General features: G+C 36.9%; 1 protein-coding gene across 1 annotated transcript in view; it reads right to left on the bottom strand.

The window, feature by feature from the left end:
- Positions 1 to 989: 989 nt before the first annotated feature.
- LOC137268323 (uncharacterized) overlaps positions 990 to 17789 on the bottom strand; it is a 30300-nt gene continuing 13500 nt past the window's right edge. The window contains exons 2-4 of the mRNA XM_067802875.1: positions 17046 to 17183; positions 3387 to 3567; positions 990 to 2383 (exon numbers count right to left, since the gene is read on the bottom strand). Coding sequence (XP_067658976.1) covers positions 2131 to 2383; positions 3387 to 3567; positions 17046 to 17183 — 572 coding nt within the window. The 3' untranslated portion in view covers positions 990 to 2130. The remainder of the gene's footprint in view (positions 2384 to 3386; positions 3568 to 17045; positions 17184 to 17789) is intronic.

Below are 17789 nucleotides of genomic sequence, written 5' to 3'. Positions count from 1 at the left end.
AAATGTCTTATGGTAAATAAAGTTTAGGACATACCTATTTTATTTTTTGTTATACCGATTTTTGTCCTCAGAAAAAATAAAGGCAGGAGGCAAAAATACAAAAAATAAAATCAATAGTCAAAGTAACACTCCTTCCAAATACTAAAGGTATTTTACTTTGGGAATTTATGAAGTGTATATGGGCAAAAAAATTTAAACAGGCGTTTTCTTGTAAGTTTACATTTTTGGCCAATAAAAACATTAGGAGTATATTTATTCAACAGGGAAATGAATTTTTATTTGTTTTCCTATTCTTAGGACCGGTGGATCCATAAAACAAGAAAAAGAATTGGTCTGGCCCTAACAAGACTGAATGAAAATATGAGAAAGTCCCATTGGGAAATTTTTACCAGGTTGAAAATCATAAATATTGCTCTCCAACACACAGCTCTTGCACATGCACATTATTTCAGAGGATTCGACCCCAAACTAGACTTACATGAGACACACTTCCAAGAGAGGTAGGTTACCATAGCAATAAGCTAAAAATCACATTTGTAAATATTAGAGTCCCAGGTAATTTAAAGAACTTGACAACTGTTTACCAAAACACTATCGAACATGGAGCAGATTAAATTTGACACAGTACCAATTTGATAATAAACTTGGACGGAAGTAGCCAAAACTAGACACATATATTGCATATACAAAACAACTGATATTTTCATCATACTACAAGAATTCTGGTAAACATGCTGAATCAAGGCTGATGATATGAATTTGATGATTCATAAACTGAAAAGAATATAACCAGTTAAAAGTTTGGAACCAACCAGATACAGGGTTTTCGTGTTAATGACATTTGGCCCTTATCAAGCATAGAATCAAATTTTAATTATCTTATATCCTGGACCAATTCCATTCATTCCCTGAAAACTGAAAACCATCACCAGATATGCAGTTACAATATAGGTCTGTAGGAAAAACATTAAAATTTTGTTATCATTCAGTTTGTTTTTCATTTCAAGTTGAAACTTTAGAGGAAATTAACCCTGAATCCTACCTGAACATGTTACTCTTAATCATTTGTAGGTTGACGGAGTAAACTTTAACAAAATCAGAAATAATTAGTCTGCATGGCTTAATATATGGATGTTCAAAAGAGATTGCTTGATGCTTAAAAATAATTGTGAATCAGTAAAATATGTGTAAGGTGTCAACAAGTGCATTGTAGATAGTGCAATATATTGTATTACTTGATTTACAGATTAACATAAAATTGCACAAAAGTTTCCATAAACATAAAGGTTGCATATGATATGAAACCTCAAAACATTATCATTGTATCATTATATTAATTTTTCATACTTTTATATGACACCTTAAAAAGATTACTTTTGTGCAAACTAATTTTAAATTCAAAGAACCCTTCTTCTTTAAAATTACACCTGTAAATCAAAATACTGAAACACCAAATCGGAATGGCCATGGATGACGATGAGCTACTGACAAACGCTGTAAAAAGTCAACAAAACACACTTGCACAGTTGTTAACTTAAGAACTGTGATAATCACGCAGCACACATAGTGTGACCTTCTCAGTCTGTGACAACCCCATTACAATATGTCAACAACTATATCACATGTGGGTAACAAATTATAACATCATTAATACCTGGAATTGTTTCAAGATAACATTTTCTCTTTTCCACATTTCATCAAATTCAACAAATCATTCCAAACCAGTTCATTGTTCATTCTGAGCTAGGTGGGAATCTGTCGGTTCAACAAATATAAAACCCAAGGTCTAGATTCTGTTTTGATGAGGATCATGGCCAATAAGGATTAATAACATCTGCCATCTTGTTGGTCATTACTTTTCTGAGGTTACCTCCCATCATTATAACAGTGGTTAATTCCTCATGTGCACTATGAGCATTTGATCTTTCTTGACCTCTGTACTTGTCTCCCTTGTATTCATCTGAAGTTATCTCCCTTGGCATATAATCACATCCTTTTTCTGATCCATCTCTCAACTTTTAACACTTCCAGAATCATGTTCAGAATACCAATTACACACCACCATGCTGCCGACAAACAGTTTAGAAACTTCAAATGTTGGCACAATCACTAACACAACATGTCTCCATGCTAAATATGCATGACCAGTTCGGATAACATCTGTGAATAATTCTGATCAAAACTGAGGGCAGGTAACGTGACACTCTTGTCTCCATCCCCTCGCACTGTAATTAGCTGTAATGATGTGTTGCCCAACTGAGCACCATGTCGACCCTCCAAAGAAAGATTGGGGAACAGTTTCTCTGTCATGGCGTCCACAAGGTAGGGATCGTTCCCCGACAGCAAGCCCTTGGTGTTGCTCTTTGGCACGAACTTCTTTGGCCTGAAGTCACAAGATATGTATTAGACTCACACAAGGTTCAAGGCACATGATGTTGACCCACAATATAATCCTCAACTGGGGCTGGATCTGAGTTAAAATTGATCTTCTCGAACCCATGCTTGTCATGGGAGGTGACTAATGGGATTTGGGTGGTCACAGGCTTGTTGACCTGGTTGACACATGTCATTGCATACCAACTGAGTATACTAATGCTCATGTTGTTGATCACTGGCTTGCCAGTCATTTGCAGTCACCACTATTACCCTGCCTGGTTACCCATTTAACTCCTGACATCAAATTTGTAAGAAATGGCAATATCTTCTTCCGCTCGAAGACACAAATTTCAGGTTTATCTAAACCATGTATTGTATTCAAAAGAAGTGACTAGAGTTTATGCCTAAATCTTAAAAACCAATACAACCTTTTTCATCACAAAAGAATATTAGCATATTTCATTGTTTAATGTATCAGTCATATGATCATAATGGGTCCAGGTATTGAGATGGGTGGATCCAACTCATTACCCATCCATCATGGGTATCCGGGTATATATTCAATATTGATATGTACTGAGGTGAGACTTAAATAAAATCTGTTTGTTACCCATCACAGCCTACCAACAACAGCCATAAGTCTCCCAACACATGTATGATAACAGCTTTGATCAAGGTACAAAATCCTGGTGAATACAATAGTCCACAATATGACCGAAAGAGCCTGAAGACCAAAACCATGTCTTAGATTCACAAGATATTGGTAAATACTATGACCTACAATATGACTTACCAAGACCTGTGGTTACCTCATATTTATTAGATAGTTCCTGGGATGAGATATTGTTAATAGCTATGACATATAATAAGATATGCCTGAATTTGTTGCATATACTTTTCTCTTTTAGCATTTTGTGGGGCAACATGTTTTTTCCATAACAAAGGCCTCCTTTCTACAATATCAGATGACTTGTCCCTACTGTTCCCTACTCAATTACATGAGCTCTGACCTTCCCCGTTTCAGACTTCCAACAGGTTTCTTTGTGACTTCCTCACCAACTCCATCAAAAAGTCGTAAAAGTAAGTCTGTATTTGTGACCGTGACCTTACGGTCAGGAGCCCGGGGTGGCTTCTTCTGTTCCTTGTCTTCAACCTCTGTTCGCTCCTCAGGCGGTGTGACTGGACGCATCTCTGTAAGGAAGAACTTGATTCAGTTTGTGTTACATTCATGTGAAATAAAGTAGGATAAGTATTGCAAAGTTGACCTATTTAAACAAGTGTTCAAAATATGAGCAATAGGGTGATTCAAGAATTGAGAAATCTTTAATCACTAGAACATCACTGCCCTCTGATATCACACTACTAGTTCACAGCATGAGTGAGTGAGTTTAGTTTTACCCTGCACTTACACTTAGCAATATTCCAGCTATAAGGCGGCGGTCTGTATATAATCGAGTCTGGACCAGATAGTCCAGTGATCAACAACATGAGCATCAATCTGCGCAATTGAACCAATGACATGTGTCAACCAAGTCAGCGAGCCTGACCACCCGATACCGTTAGTCACCTCTTACGACAGGCATAGTTGCCTTTTATGGCAAGCATGGGTTGCTGAAGGCTTATTCTACCCCGGGACTTTTACAAGTTTCAAAGCATGACATCGTAGTACAATGACTATAACTACTCTATAAGATCACAGCACAATATCATAGTACATTGACAGGACTACTCTATCACTTCATAGCATGACATCATAGTGCAATGACAGGACTACTATATAAGATCACAGCACAATATCATAGTACATTGACAGGACTACTCTATCACTTCACAGCATGACATCATAGTGCAATGACAGGACTACTCTATAAGATCACAGCACAATATCATAGTACATTGACAGGACTACTCTATCACTTCACAGCATGACATCATAGTGCAATGACAGGACTACTCTATCACTTCACAGCATGACATCAGAGTGCAATGACAGGACTACTCTATAAGATCACAGCACAATATCATAGTACATTGACAGGACTACTCTATCACTTCACAGCATGACATCATAGTGCAATGACAGGACTACTCTATCACTTCACAGCATGACATCATAGTGCAATGACAGGACTACTCTATAAGATCACAGCACAATATCATAGTACATTGACAGGACTACTCTATCACTTCACAGCATGACATCATAGTGCAATGGCAGGACTACTCTATCACTTCACAGCATGACATCATGGTGCAATGACAGGACTACTCTATAAGATCACAGCACAATATCATAGTACATTGACAGGACTACTCTATCACTTCACAGCATGACATCATAGTGCAATGACAGGACTACTCTATCACTTCACAGCATGATATCATAGTACATTGACAGGACTACTCTATCACTTCACAGCATGACATCATGGTGCAATGACAGGACTACTCTATAAGATCACAGCACAATATCATAGTACATTGACAGGACTACTCTATCACTTCACAGCATGACATCATAGTGCAATGACAGGACTACTCTATAAGATCACAGCATGATATCATGGTGCAATGACAGGACTACTCTATAAGATCACAGCACAACATCACAGTGCAATGATAAGACTACTCCATAAGATCACAGCATGATATCGTAGAACAATGACATGACTGCTCTCTAAGATCATAGCATGACATCATAATACAGACACCATTATCCTGCAGACATACTTTAAGTTCACTGAGTGACATCACAGTTACTATGACAGCACCTATCTGTAATCATATTGTGAGATATAGTAAAATGACATCACTACTCTATAAAGTAACTGAGCCACAACACAACATGTTTACCCTATGAAGAATTTTCGCATATATGCTTGAACAATAGCGATTACTAAACAAGTGTCTGGCAGATTAAAACGAGTTGAAAGATAAATAGCATCTGACACACATGAGTACAGTAATCTGTTTCTGACATACCATAAAATCGCATCATTTTACGGGCAAATAGATTAACATTCCATATTTTCTCATCATAGCTATGCAATAATACAGAACGCAACATTTATGAATGAGTGACGTCACTTGGCTTCCTAATCACTAGTCATCCCCAAGTTGACCTCTGCCACATCTTCACATCATCAAGGCAGTAGTGACAATACAAACTAGAAAAAAAACACTGAAAATTTATTAAACGCTCTAAACATTGAAGTTGCCATGTAAATGTGTGTGATTTTAAGTCTTCCAAGCATAAACTATTTCATTGTGTGACGTCATGTCATCGTTATCATTTGGCAGTTGTCATCATCGGAAGACTGTTTTGGATATCTCTGCACACTGGGGATGTGTACTTGTGTACCAGCTTATGTTCAATGCTCTTCCACTAACCAGAGCCAAAATTACTGAGTGTGTAGTAAGTTGTAACCACTGGGATGTTCACTGTCAGTGGGGTACTATTCTTCTTCGCGGCAGCCAAAAACTGCCACTTGGAACGGTAGGGAAATTTATGGAGTTGCCTCTGTGAAATATAAGTTGATTACCCTGCATGTAAGGAACTTTGGATTATCACACGTCAAAGAAAAATCTGAAGCAATGGCTTATATATAGATCAACCAATCGTGTACATGTTCAATTGAAAGGATGTGTGTTGCCATTTGCACTCATGAACCCTCACAAACATTCCATGTTGTACATTGTTTCAACAAGTATGTCCTGGTTCTCAAACTTCTGATTGTAATGAATGAATCTGTTAACACTGGAATCACATAGTAGCTCAGAGCTGGAAGAGGGCCTTCATTGAAAGAGTCACCATGTTTATCAGAGATCTTCATCAATCTGTCAAAGAAACCACAAGCAAATTGATGTCACAATGGACAGACACTGATGGTATCGTGTCAAGTATGTTTTGTAACACCATACATGACACTTGTCATGTGTCTCCAGTAAAAATTCCAATGCTGTACATTTTGAAGATTCTAAGGGAATCCCGGCCTTTATCTCTAATGGCGATTTTCACATAACTGTTTACTCAGCTACCAGTGATTATTAAAGCCATTTTTAATTCATGAACAAAAGTTTTAATAAAAGGAATATGAAAATTAACAGATTTGTGTTACATTTATTCTAATTGTTTTTCATTGCATAAATATCTGTTTGTGTTTCAGTTGTGAAAATAACAGGTAGGTGTAACGGTTTTGGGCATGACTAACAGATTCCTGTTCAATTGAAGCATGAGTAACCTGTCAATTAATTTTCATCAGAAAAGTAGTCTGTCATAACATGACCGTAGGTCATCACCATGGAGTAGCCAATCACAAGATTCGAAATTGATCTCACAAATGTGTGATACAAGATTTCTCAGATGGGTTTCGTGGCAACGGGTGTGTGAGAATGTACAATGGTAACGGCCTTCATGTAATAAGCTGTTATGATGTGATGGTGATGCTGGCTAAAATGAATGATACTATAACATGTGATCTTGAGATCCCAGGAACATTTCCACACTAACATCACCATAATACAAATAACTTCCTAACACTGACATGTGTACCACTATATTATACTGAATTTTATAGCAACTCATAGTTAATTATAACTGACTTATACAGACTAACACACCTGCTATATGAAATCAAATAGGTTGACGCTGCCATCTACCCGGTATGTTATACCAAACAGACTATACATATTTTCCCTAGGTAGCTGGTGGATATTGATCTCTACTGAATGGTCACATGACCTCCAGCTATTCATTATTCATTATGTCCAATCAATTTGAGTGAGAAACGGCAAGTTAGCTCAATGGTTGAAATCATAAATCCCCATCAACAAGAAGCTCCCACCCAGAGACAGTGATGACCGCAGGAATCATAATTAATAGATTACCAAATGGACAAGTAAAACAAATGGAAATATCACAATGAAATTATCATCAGAATGAGAACAACATCAAATAACGTCAATAGTAGTTGTATGCTGTAACAACGAGAAAGTGTCCCTTTGATTATATAGTCTCTTTGAGTGAGTGAGTGAGTCCTCATTTTCAATTATTATAATACATTATTAACTGCACAAATGAATGTTTTGTTTTTGTCATTTCAGAGGAATTTTGTATCTTGAAGCACTAACTGATAAATGCTAACCTCCACCCTCAACCACTGAACATCCCTACCCTTACCAAACTAATCTCCTAAAGACTTCATGCACTGGCTGATTAATTTCAGCTTCCCAAGTTCTTTTCAACATCCCCACCCTCTCCCCTAAAGACTAATGGTTCCTTTTCAGTGACTCGTTTACGTGAGTGCGTCACAGATACAACACACTGCTGCTGATATGCAAGTCACACCTGGCTCGCTGCCCACTATGGACTGCCCACATGACATAAGCTATGAGTAAAGCTGCTATATACAGTATAGGCTTCTGGAGACCAGGCAGCATTCAATATGGAATCGATTTACATATTTGAGACTTAGATAGTGGCCAATCAGAGATCAATACTTGAACTACTTGTATCAATGAGGAACATTCTTTCATAGCCTGGCAATTTGCTGACTGTTTATCTAAACATAGGGAGAAAGCATTCAAGAGCTGGTTGACATGTGTTTCTGGAAGCTGTGTACTGTGTTGTTCTGCTACAGTTGTCATAGGTATCAAGAGTGTGCATTGGCTTTAGAGGTTTATTGGTTTAAACCACTCAAACACCAATCATTCACTGTCAGTCTCACACTTCCCAAGAATAAAAACAGTTTTGTCCAGTGGTGTTGAAGGCCATTATTCTCAACTGTGGGAATGGTGGGGTAGTCTTGCTGTTAAAGTGTTAGCTAGTCACACTAAAGACCGAGGTTTGAATCCAAGTATGGGTACAATGTGTGAAGCCCTAATCCAATGTCCACTACTGTGAATATTACTTAAAGTGGCATACTCACTCACTCACTCACTCACATACTCACCAACAGGGACAATATTTTCATGACAGTGATGTCACGTTGAAATCATGACACTCCTTTGATTTTACTTCTGGTTTCTCTGACTTTATGAAAGTGACAAAGAAGCAGTATACGTGCAATCCACATTCCCAGAAATCTCTGCCAAAATCAGTAAGTCAATACTTATACTTAGCAATATCACAGCAATATCACAACAATATCACAACAATATCACAGCGGTCAACCATAACATGAGCATATGTCTATGAATCACTCTCATTTCTGGAAAGGGTGAGCATATTCTGCACGATTGGTGGCACCTGTCACAAACACATGCAAAGATGCCTCAATCACTGACTTGAAAAACATGGGAATGTATGGTGTATTATTGGGTGTAATTTATATCACTAATGTGTCAAATCTGGAAATATCCTCCACAGGTATACCATGTCGTGACTGATGTATAATTTTTCTGTTATTTTGTACAATTACCTCTAAATATTCTTGTTTGTTTCTATTTTAGGCCAATATTAAACAAGGATATTTCTGGGCAGTCTGACACTAACAGGTACTAAACCTACACACTAAATTCACTGTCAGAGTAAACTCAGACTTAGTGATAGAAAAACACAAGATAACATATCTATGAGTATTGAGTAATATATAGAAACATACATATATTCATAGATATACATTAATCCCATGCCCCACAGGTAGATCAACACTATTTATCTTACCTCACACATAAATGTCACTGTCTGATTGGCTGAGCACTCTTCCATTCTATTATTTTCAATGCACCCCTTGTACATTCAGTACAAAACATTCAAATGTAGTCCCTAGGAATATTATGAAGGGGAATTACATCCTTCTTTGGGCTCAGGGAACATAAACATTGAGGGTATCTCAACCCATGGTCCCCTCATGATCAGTGACCAAATTAAAATCTCCCAGGTGGACATTTGGTATCAGTACAGCCTCTCATGTAACATCCAGGGTGTCTGCAGTATCTATATATAGGACCACAGGTTATGACATAACTGTCATAATGCATGGATCATAATTCCTTTAATACAGCATGAATGGCATGATCATGTGCAGTTAAATAAGTCTGTGGTGAGTATATACCATACTGGAAAGTGATATTTGTTCAGCAAGAGTGTATAACATATCAAACCAGTGACAAATGGACTGCCACAAAAACATATAGAAAATCAACATGACTATATTTAATGGACAGCACAACATTAAACAAATCATGAAAACTCCAAAATAGAACAGGGCATTATTGATTTCATTGATAAACCAACCCAGGGTGGAATAATATGCTAAAGTAAAGGGTGAATATACATGTATATACATAAATATGTTCCTGTCATTTTGGATACATAAGAACCCTCCTGTCCTATCAACATAATGCCACTATGCCATCGCTGAAATTACTTCCGTTTCCATCAGCTATACAAACAGTGGACAATATTGATATACCACATTCCTAAATTGATTATGATCAAAAATTGTACTGTGATCTGTGACAAAACAATTCCCAGGTCGCAGATGACATTTTATTAACCAAAACATGTGTTTGTAATAATCTCTGTACTTGAAATACACTTTGAAGATTGACCATATTAACTGCTGTACAAAAGCACCTGGTGGAACTATTTAATGGTACCATTTAACCTGGTAATGATTTAAATTTTACAACAACAGTCATCAGAAGATGACATATCCCCCCACCCCCCACATATTTGAAATGACAAATCATCTGACAGTTACCTGATGTTTTCTTAGACTAAGTTTGAATCATTTTCATGGAAGTCATGAAAAATATAATGCCATATATCTATAACCAGCAAAAGGCACCACTTCAAGATCTGTCTCATATATCTGCCAAGATCTGTAGAAAGATATCAAATGGTTTTCAAGTTGTCCTCTGGAAACGAAGCCTATCTCTCCATTTTGAGACTTATTGAGTATTGTTTCAATGGAAACCAGGAAAAATAAAAATGCCAAAACATTGTAAATAGCAAAAGGCACCACTCTGTGGTCTGCCTCAAATATCTGCCATGTTTTGTTGTAAGATCTTGAATAGTTTTCGAGTTCTGCTCCGAAATGAAGCCCATCTCTCCAGTTTGAGACTAAGTCAGAATCGTATCCATGGAAACTGGGAAAATGATAAATCACAAAAGTCTGTAAATAGCAAAATGCACCACTTTAGGGTCTCCCCTACATATCTGCCAAGTTTTGCAGAAAGATATTTAGAAGTTTTTGAGTTGTGCTCCGGAAACAAAGTCCATCTCTCCAATTTAAGATTTGAAAGTCCGAAACGTTTCCATGGAAACCAAGAAAATTATAAATCACAAAAACCTGTAAATAGCAAAAGGTACCACTTTGGGGCCTGCCACATATATCTACCACATTTTGTTGACAGATATTAGGAACTTTTTGAGATATGCTCCAGAAACGAAACACATCCTTCACTTTTGAGACAAAGTCTGAATCATTTCCATGAAAACCGAGAAACTAAGAAATCACAAAAACCTGTAAATAGCAAAAGGCACTATTTTAGCATCTGATTGGTATATCTACCAAGTTGTGCAGAAAAACAAAGAATGGACTTTGAGGTCTGCTCTGTAAACGAAGCCCATCCCTCCAAAACATTTCCATGGAAACCCAGAAAATAATAAATCACAAAAACCTGTAAATAGCCAGAGGCACCACTTCAGTTTCTGACTGATATATCTACCAGGTTTTGCAGAAAAATATTGAACGGTTTTTGAGTTCTGCTCCGGAAACGAAGCCCACCCCACCATAAGACTAACACCAAAATGTTCCATGGAAAAACAAAAATAATATAAATGCCAAAAATCTGTAAATAGCAAAAGGCACAACCATAGGCTGAGACTACTATATTTATCAAATTTGGTCTAAAAATATTGAACGTTTTCTGAGTTATGTTCCGGAAACAAAATGATTACGGACAGACAAACGGACAGACAGACGGACGGATGTATTACATACCAGGGGGATAGAAATATATCTGTCCTTCATCAAGATGAATTACAGTCGAACCCCATTGTCTCGAACTCGGTTGAGACGAATTCTCGGATGTGTCGAACTGACATCTCGGTCCCTGCCGATTTCCTTATATTTATCATTATTTTTACCCTGATGTGTCGAACTAGATGTGTCGAATTCCCGGTTGTGTCGAACTCATATTAGGGTCCCCAAAGGCTCTAACAAGTACAAATTTACCCTTTTGTCTCGAACTGTCAAAGCTGGTTGTTGCAACTGAAAACTTCAGTCGCGCAATCAGAAGTCATCCTCATAAACGTGCTACCTAAAGATCAAAAGTAACGATTAACGGACTCAACAATCAAGTGACATGTTTAACTACGCATCTATACACACATTGTCAGCACACTTACCAACTGAACTTTACTCAAACAATTAACCATAATTAAGTTGTTACCAGTGACACGTTGATCAAGGACCGACAGGATATCTCTAAACAAACAATGGCGCATGTTGTTGTCATGTGACAGTCTATGTTAGCGGTCATGTGATTTCCTTGAAAATACAAAATGAGAAGTGAGGAAAACGGAGTTGGATTATCTAAATTGAGGTTTTGTTTTTGGTTTAGTATTTAAGGTGTAGGATTAATTTTTTTAACCAGTACAGTTAGTAACATGGCAGAGCAATTCAGCGAAGGACCCGATCAGCCCGGGGGGATAACTGGATCGCATGTTACACCTAAAAAGCGAAAATTATCTGTGAAGACAATAGAGACAAAATACGAGGCTGTCATAGCTGTGGAGTGGAAAAATCCAAAGCAGAAATTGCAACTGAATTTGGCATATACATGGATTAAAAATGCTTAATACATTAAGAAACGTTTTTGAGCAATTCTGCTGTGATGCCATGCCCGAACGCCAAACAGACTGTAATTTCAGATTTTTTTTAAGAGATAAATTCCCCACATGTACGCGTATGTACATTCCGATTCCGTTTGTATGAACTATACAACTTTTTATACTGACTGAAAATGAATTAGTGCTGTCAACTAAATGGGATCGCTTGTGAGTTTGTTAAATTATTCTTGTTCTTATCTTTTTGTATGCATATTTATTTGCCATGACGAATAAAGTGATTGAATTGATTTACATTTGTACATGTTGCAATTTAAAGATCAATACTGCCGTAAACGTTTATTGCAAAGATATATTGTTCGTATGTGTATCCTACTGCAAAATAACGATGTGTTAAGCACCGTGGTCGTGTTGGTTCTTGGTCTTTTCCATGCTGACGGATGTGTCGAACACTCGGATAAGTCGAACTTTCCCCTTGGACCCGACGAGTTCAACACAACGGGGTTTGACTGTATATTAATAAATAATGGCTTTGTAAAGAATTACATATGAAAATACTTTCAATTTTTTATTTGTCATTCTATTCAAAATGATACCTATTTAATGAGTGTGAATAAAGAAATCTAACTCAAACATTCCTTGATGATGATAAACATACAACATCCTGAAACACATCATGTACTGATGACCAAATTTCATTGTCCACGGTTTTGAGTGAGTGAGTTCTTGTTTCATGTCTCTTTTAGCTATATTCCTGCAATGTCAAAGAAGAAGACATCAGAAATGGGCTTCACACAATGTGCCCTTGAGGGGAATCAAACCAAAGTCTTCTATGTGATGAGCAAATGTTTTCACCACAAGGCTACTACTGTCCACAAATATAGATGTTGTGACATTTGAATGACTATTTATTGTTTCATATTTATAAGGATACTGGAAAAACTGGGATTGTGTAAGCTGGATGAATATAACTTTAATCCTGAATGGGAATATTTTAAATGTGACAAAGATTTGGAAAACCATTACAGAAACTTGATCGCCATTACATACTGGGAGAATGTTAAATTCAACACGCCTCAGTGGCATTGTCTGCAGCACAATAATAGAAGTTAGTGGTAGCACGGCAATATATGCTAATCAGAACTATTATCCAATACAATTTCACACACAATTCAGAGAAAAATTATTTTCTTATCAACTCACATATGGTCAAATTACAATCAGAAATTAATGACAATATGGCACATCATGCATGCAGCAAACTCCTTTATTCCTAGTATAATGGCTCACAGACTCATATATTTCTAGTCAACACCGTCACCTTGCTGGATGAAGTCTAAATTGTTTGGCCATAATCAATGGTGATTATTTCGATCAGTTGATCCCAATCACATCAAATCAATAGATAATCCGATACCAGGGAGGAGGTCATTATAATCAGCTCACTGTTGACATGGACGAAGCATGTAAAGAGGTTACAGAAAACACCAGTTCTATGAGTTATTTCCAACCTTGGCTTACAGGATCAGAGAGAGGTTCCAGACAAAGCTGTTGATGTGATGTGAAATAGAAAGGAACATACCAGCTGACCATGGTTGGTTTGTTTGGCTAATGTTTAACACCACAGTCAACACAATTCTTGTCAATGGTGGAACAATACAAACAACCATGACATTTATCTTTATACACTGGTCACATTATGATATTTATCTTGATATATGGGCCATTTCACAACAGTTATCTCAATACATTTCTCATGTCATAGTATTTATCTCAATACATTTCCGAACACACTGTATTTATCTCAATACATTTCCGAACACACTGTATTTATCTCAATACATTTCCGAACACACTGTATTTATCTCAATACATTTCCGAACACACTGTATTTATCTCAATACATTTCTCATGTCATAGTATTTATCTCAAGACATTTTATCTCAATACATTTCCGAACACACTGTATTTATCTCAATACATTTCCGAACACACTGTATTTATCTCAATACATTTCCAAACACACTGTATTTATCTCAATACATTTCTCATGTCATAAGATTTATCTCAATACATTTCTCATGTCACAGTATTTATCTCAATACATTTCTCATGTCACAGTATTTATCTCAATACATTTCTCATGTCACAGTATTTATCTCAATACATGGGCCATGTCACAATATTTATCTCAATATTTGTACTGGATATACTTGTCATGTCACAATATTTATCTCAATATATGTTACAGCACACTCTGTCTAGAAACACATGTAAAAGAATAAACAAATATTGAGCCCAGAATAGGTTTTATTTTAAGAAACTGTGGCAAATCATTCCACACTTGAATTAATTTCCTTACAAGCTATCCTACCATTATGAATTAAAGATTATGAATAACGTAATGCCTAAGGATCGCTCAGTGGACAGGGTGCCTGGCTATCATTGTCCCTATGTCTTGAGACAGACAACTGACCGCCCATCAGATCGCCACAATCATTATACCCAGTACACACACGACAGGAATGTCTAGGGCAGCCCTGTTGCAGACATAACAGCGCTTGAAAGCCAAGTGCTTCTAGAGCTTGCTGGAGAGTTTCCAAAAACTTAATCCTTTATGAAATCCATATCCTACCCCCTACAAAGCTCCCTGCTTGGTGCTGACTCATCTCAAAGGGAACAATATTATGCTGAAATATGTTATGCTGCTTGTTTTTTGGGGAGGAATTGCTCACTGAACATAAAAAATCTGTTTAACAAAATGTTCAAAAACAGTTCTTACTGTGTTACTAAATTTCAGATTGATTGATAGTCACAGAATAGATATAATTTTGACAGCAACAAAAATTCCATAAAAATTACAAAGGAGACCCCGTGAGATTGGAGGTGAACCTGGGAAAATCTAGACTTGCTTCATTAATAGCATTGGGGGCAATGAGGTAGTGAAGTGCTGCATCATGCCGAAGGCTGGGGCTTGATTCCCCACATCAGTACAATGTGTCAAGTCCATTTCTGGTTTTCTCCATTGTGATATTGCTGGCATGTTGTTAAAATAGTGCAAAACCAAACTCACTCACTCACATCAGCATTGGAAATAATGTGGTTCAGGTACTGTGAGACTGACTAACAGAATTCTTACAGGCGCTAAAGGCTGTAAATATGCTGTAAAAAAGTTGATATAAGCAAGAAAAATAAATGCCAGAGAATGAAAAAAAAGCCACTAAATATTTACATTTACGCCGTCAAAATAACAATGTGCATTTACAAACTACTTCAGGATCATGTTGCGTATAGTATTCATTCAAGCCAATCAAAATAAACCTAATTTAGTCCATCTCAAACTTTTCATGGTTAAAAAACCTTGAATAATTCTAAGTGTAATTTAGATGTGCAACACAGACAGAATACCAGTTATGGTTTGTCGATGTTTCAATGACTGGCCCATCTGTAAATAACGACCAATCAAATTGCTGTTTTATTTCTACATGTCCTTTAAAAAATTGAAAATGTTGAGCAAACACAGTCGAAAGCTTAAACACACTAAAAATAAAACGTGTAGGTTATTTTTACATAACAAATGGAAAGCTGTTCATTAGAGGACTGCTAGATAAATTTATAGACAAGTGCAGTGTCTCACAATCATATTCAATTTATGGTGATATCTTAATAGAACTTGCTACATTAGCTGTCCGGGGCATCGAAACAGATGTAGATGAAGGCACATACTTTTTCTTTCAGAACACGTGGATAAAGCCATATTAGCCATTAGCGGGAGGATTTTGTCTTATTTCTATTATTAAACACAAAAATATCCCACCTCTTGAACCTGTTATTTGAAATATATATCCTGAATTTAAAAATATTGTGGGTATCAAAAAGTATAGATAACCACTTGAAATTGGATGTTGGTTTCAAATGTTGGATGTTGGTTTCAAACTTAGTTTCAAATGTATGGATATCATACCCACATAGTCAAAAATTTATCTCAAGCTCTGACTGATAACATCTTCTGTCAGCAAGAACGTGAATAATGGTGGCAGTTGGTCCTCCTCATAGAGCTTAGGTCACAATCAGGTGAAGTTAAGCAACGATGGGCGCAGACAATGCTCCGATGGGTGACTGGCTACTTGACTCCTGAGAGTTTCCAGGACTTCAGTCCTGCCCCACAACAAATCACATGACACATGTGGTCTCACCGTAGACAAGTGAGTTTGTTAAAAATTGCCTATGTTCACCCAACAGAAAATGGGTACCCGGTGGAATAAGTCACGTGACTGTAACCTTCAAGTGCCTAACAGGCAGCTTGGGTTACCCGGGGTAATAATATGCCTGCTTTGACTGTTAACGCTATGAGCATTCACCCTGTGAGTGGAGTTTGGTGCAACATAAATACACATATTATTATCATTATTAATATTAATAATTACGGACTCCTTGCTCATTTCTTAAATAAACAGAGACTGACATTCCACCTTTAGCACCATCCAGAAAAGGACCACTTAGTTATGACTGTTCTTGGTGTATGCTCCCATAACGTTCATAGCTCACTAAGTTTACTAGCTGCTAGCAATAGGGTTAATTTGTAGCATTAACCGACCTATCCCAAAATAACACATTTTTGTTTCAATAAATTCTTGGCTTATTAAGACTGGATGTTGTAGAACTGATGTTAGTTGCAACCTTTCCTGATCTAAGCTCCTGTTTAGTGACGACAAAGCTGGCTATTTCGATAAATCCAGAAGTTCATGTTCAAAACATTAGTGTTTTCACAGATATGAATTTAGAAATATACCTACCTATAACTTTCTGACTCAGTTCACTGATTTATAAGAGGACATACTTGTAATAGGTGGCATTTTTGTGTTCTCACCTGTAATATCTTCTTCCGTTCCTCCATTCATGAGCGGCGGCAGAACTGGGAACATGCTTCCCGGCGACACTTGGTGGGGAACATTGGGCTGCTGCCAGAAGGACTGGGGTAATGCTCGACATCTCATCGGGAGTGGATCTAAACAAAGCAAGGAAACAGACTTGTATAAGTGACCACGCTGATCACAGAGACTGTGAAGGATGATCAACTTCTGTAGTTAGTGATGCACATAGTTTTACAATATATTGTGTGTTTTTTAATTTCTGCTAAGTAATCATGCATGTTTGTTGAATAATGCTGGTTCTGAAAAGTTTGTAATAGGTTTACTTATGATATACTGATCATGTAGTAAAGTTCTTGAAGAGTGTATAGCATGCTTGACTACTTGTGTGGTATAATTAAGTTGATAAGTCTTTAGGAATGATCCACACTTTTTCAACATACACCTGTATGTACAATGCATACATTAGCATATGCCTGGATATACAAGAACATGCATACTCTTTAACATACACCTGTATGTACAATACATAATACATTCTTTAGCATACACCTGCATGTACAATACATAATACATTCTTTAGCATACACCTGCATGTACAATACATAATACACTCTTTAGCGTACACCTGCATGTACAATACATAATACGCTCATTAGCACACACCTGCATGTACAATACATAATACAGTCTTTCCAGACAACACCTGCATGTTCAATTGTTAACATACAAAGTGTATATAC

This window comes from Haliotis asinina, chromosome 16 (genome assembly GCF_037392515.1).
Source record: "Haliotis asinina isolate JCU_RB_2024 chromosome 16, JCU_Hal_asi_v2, whole genome shotgun sequence".
Lineage (NCBI taxonomy): Eukaryota > Metazoa > Mollusca > Gastropoda > Lepetellida > Haliotidae > Haliotis > Haliotis asinina.
Note: the sequence above shows the minus strand (reverse complement) of the source record. Positions and strands in the feature narration are given on the sequence as shown.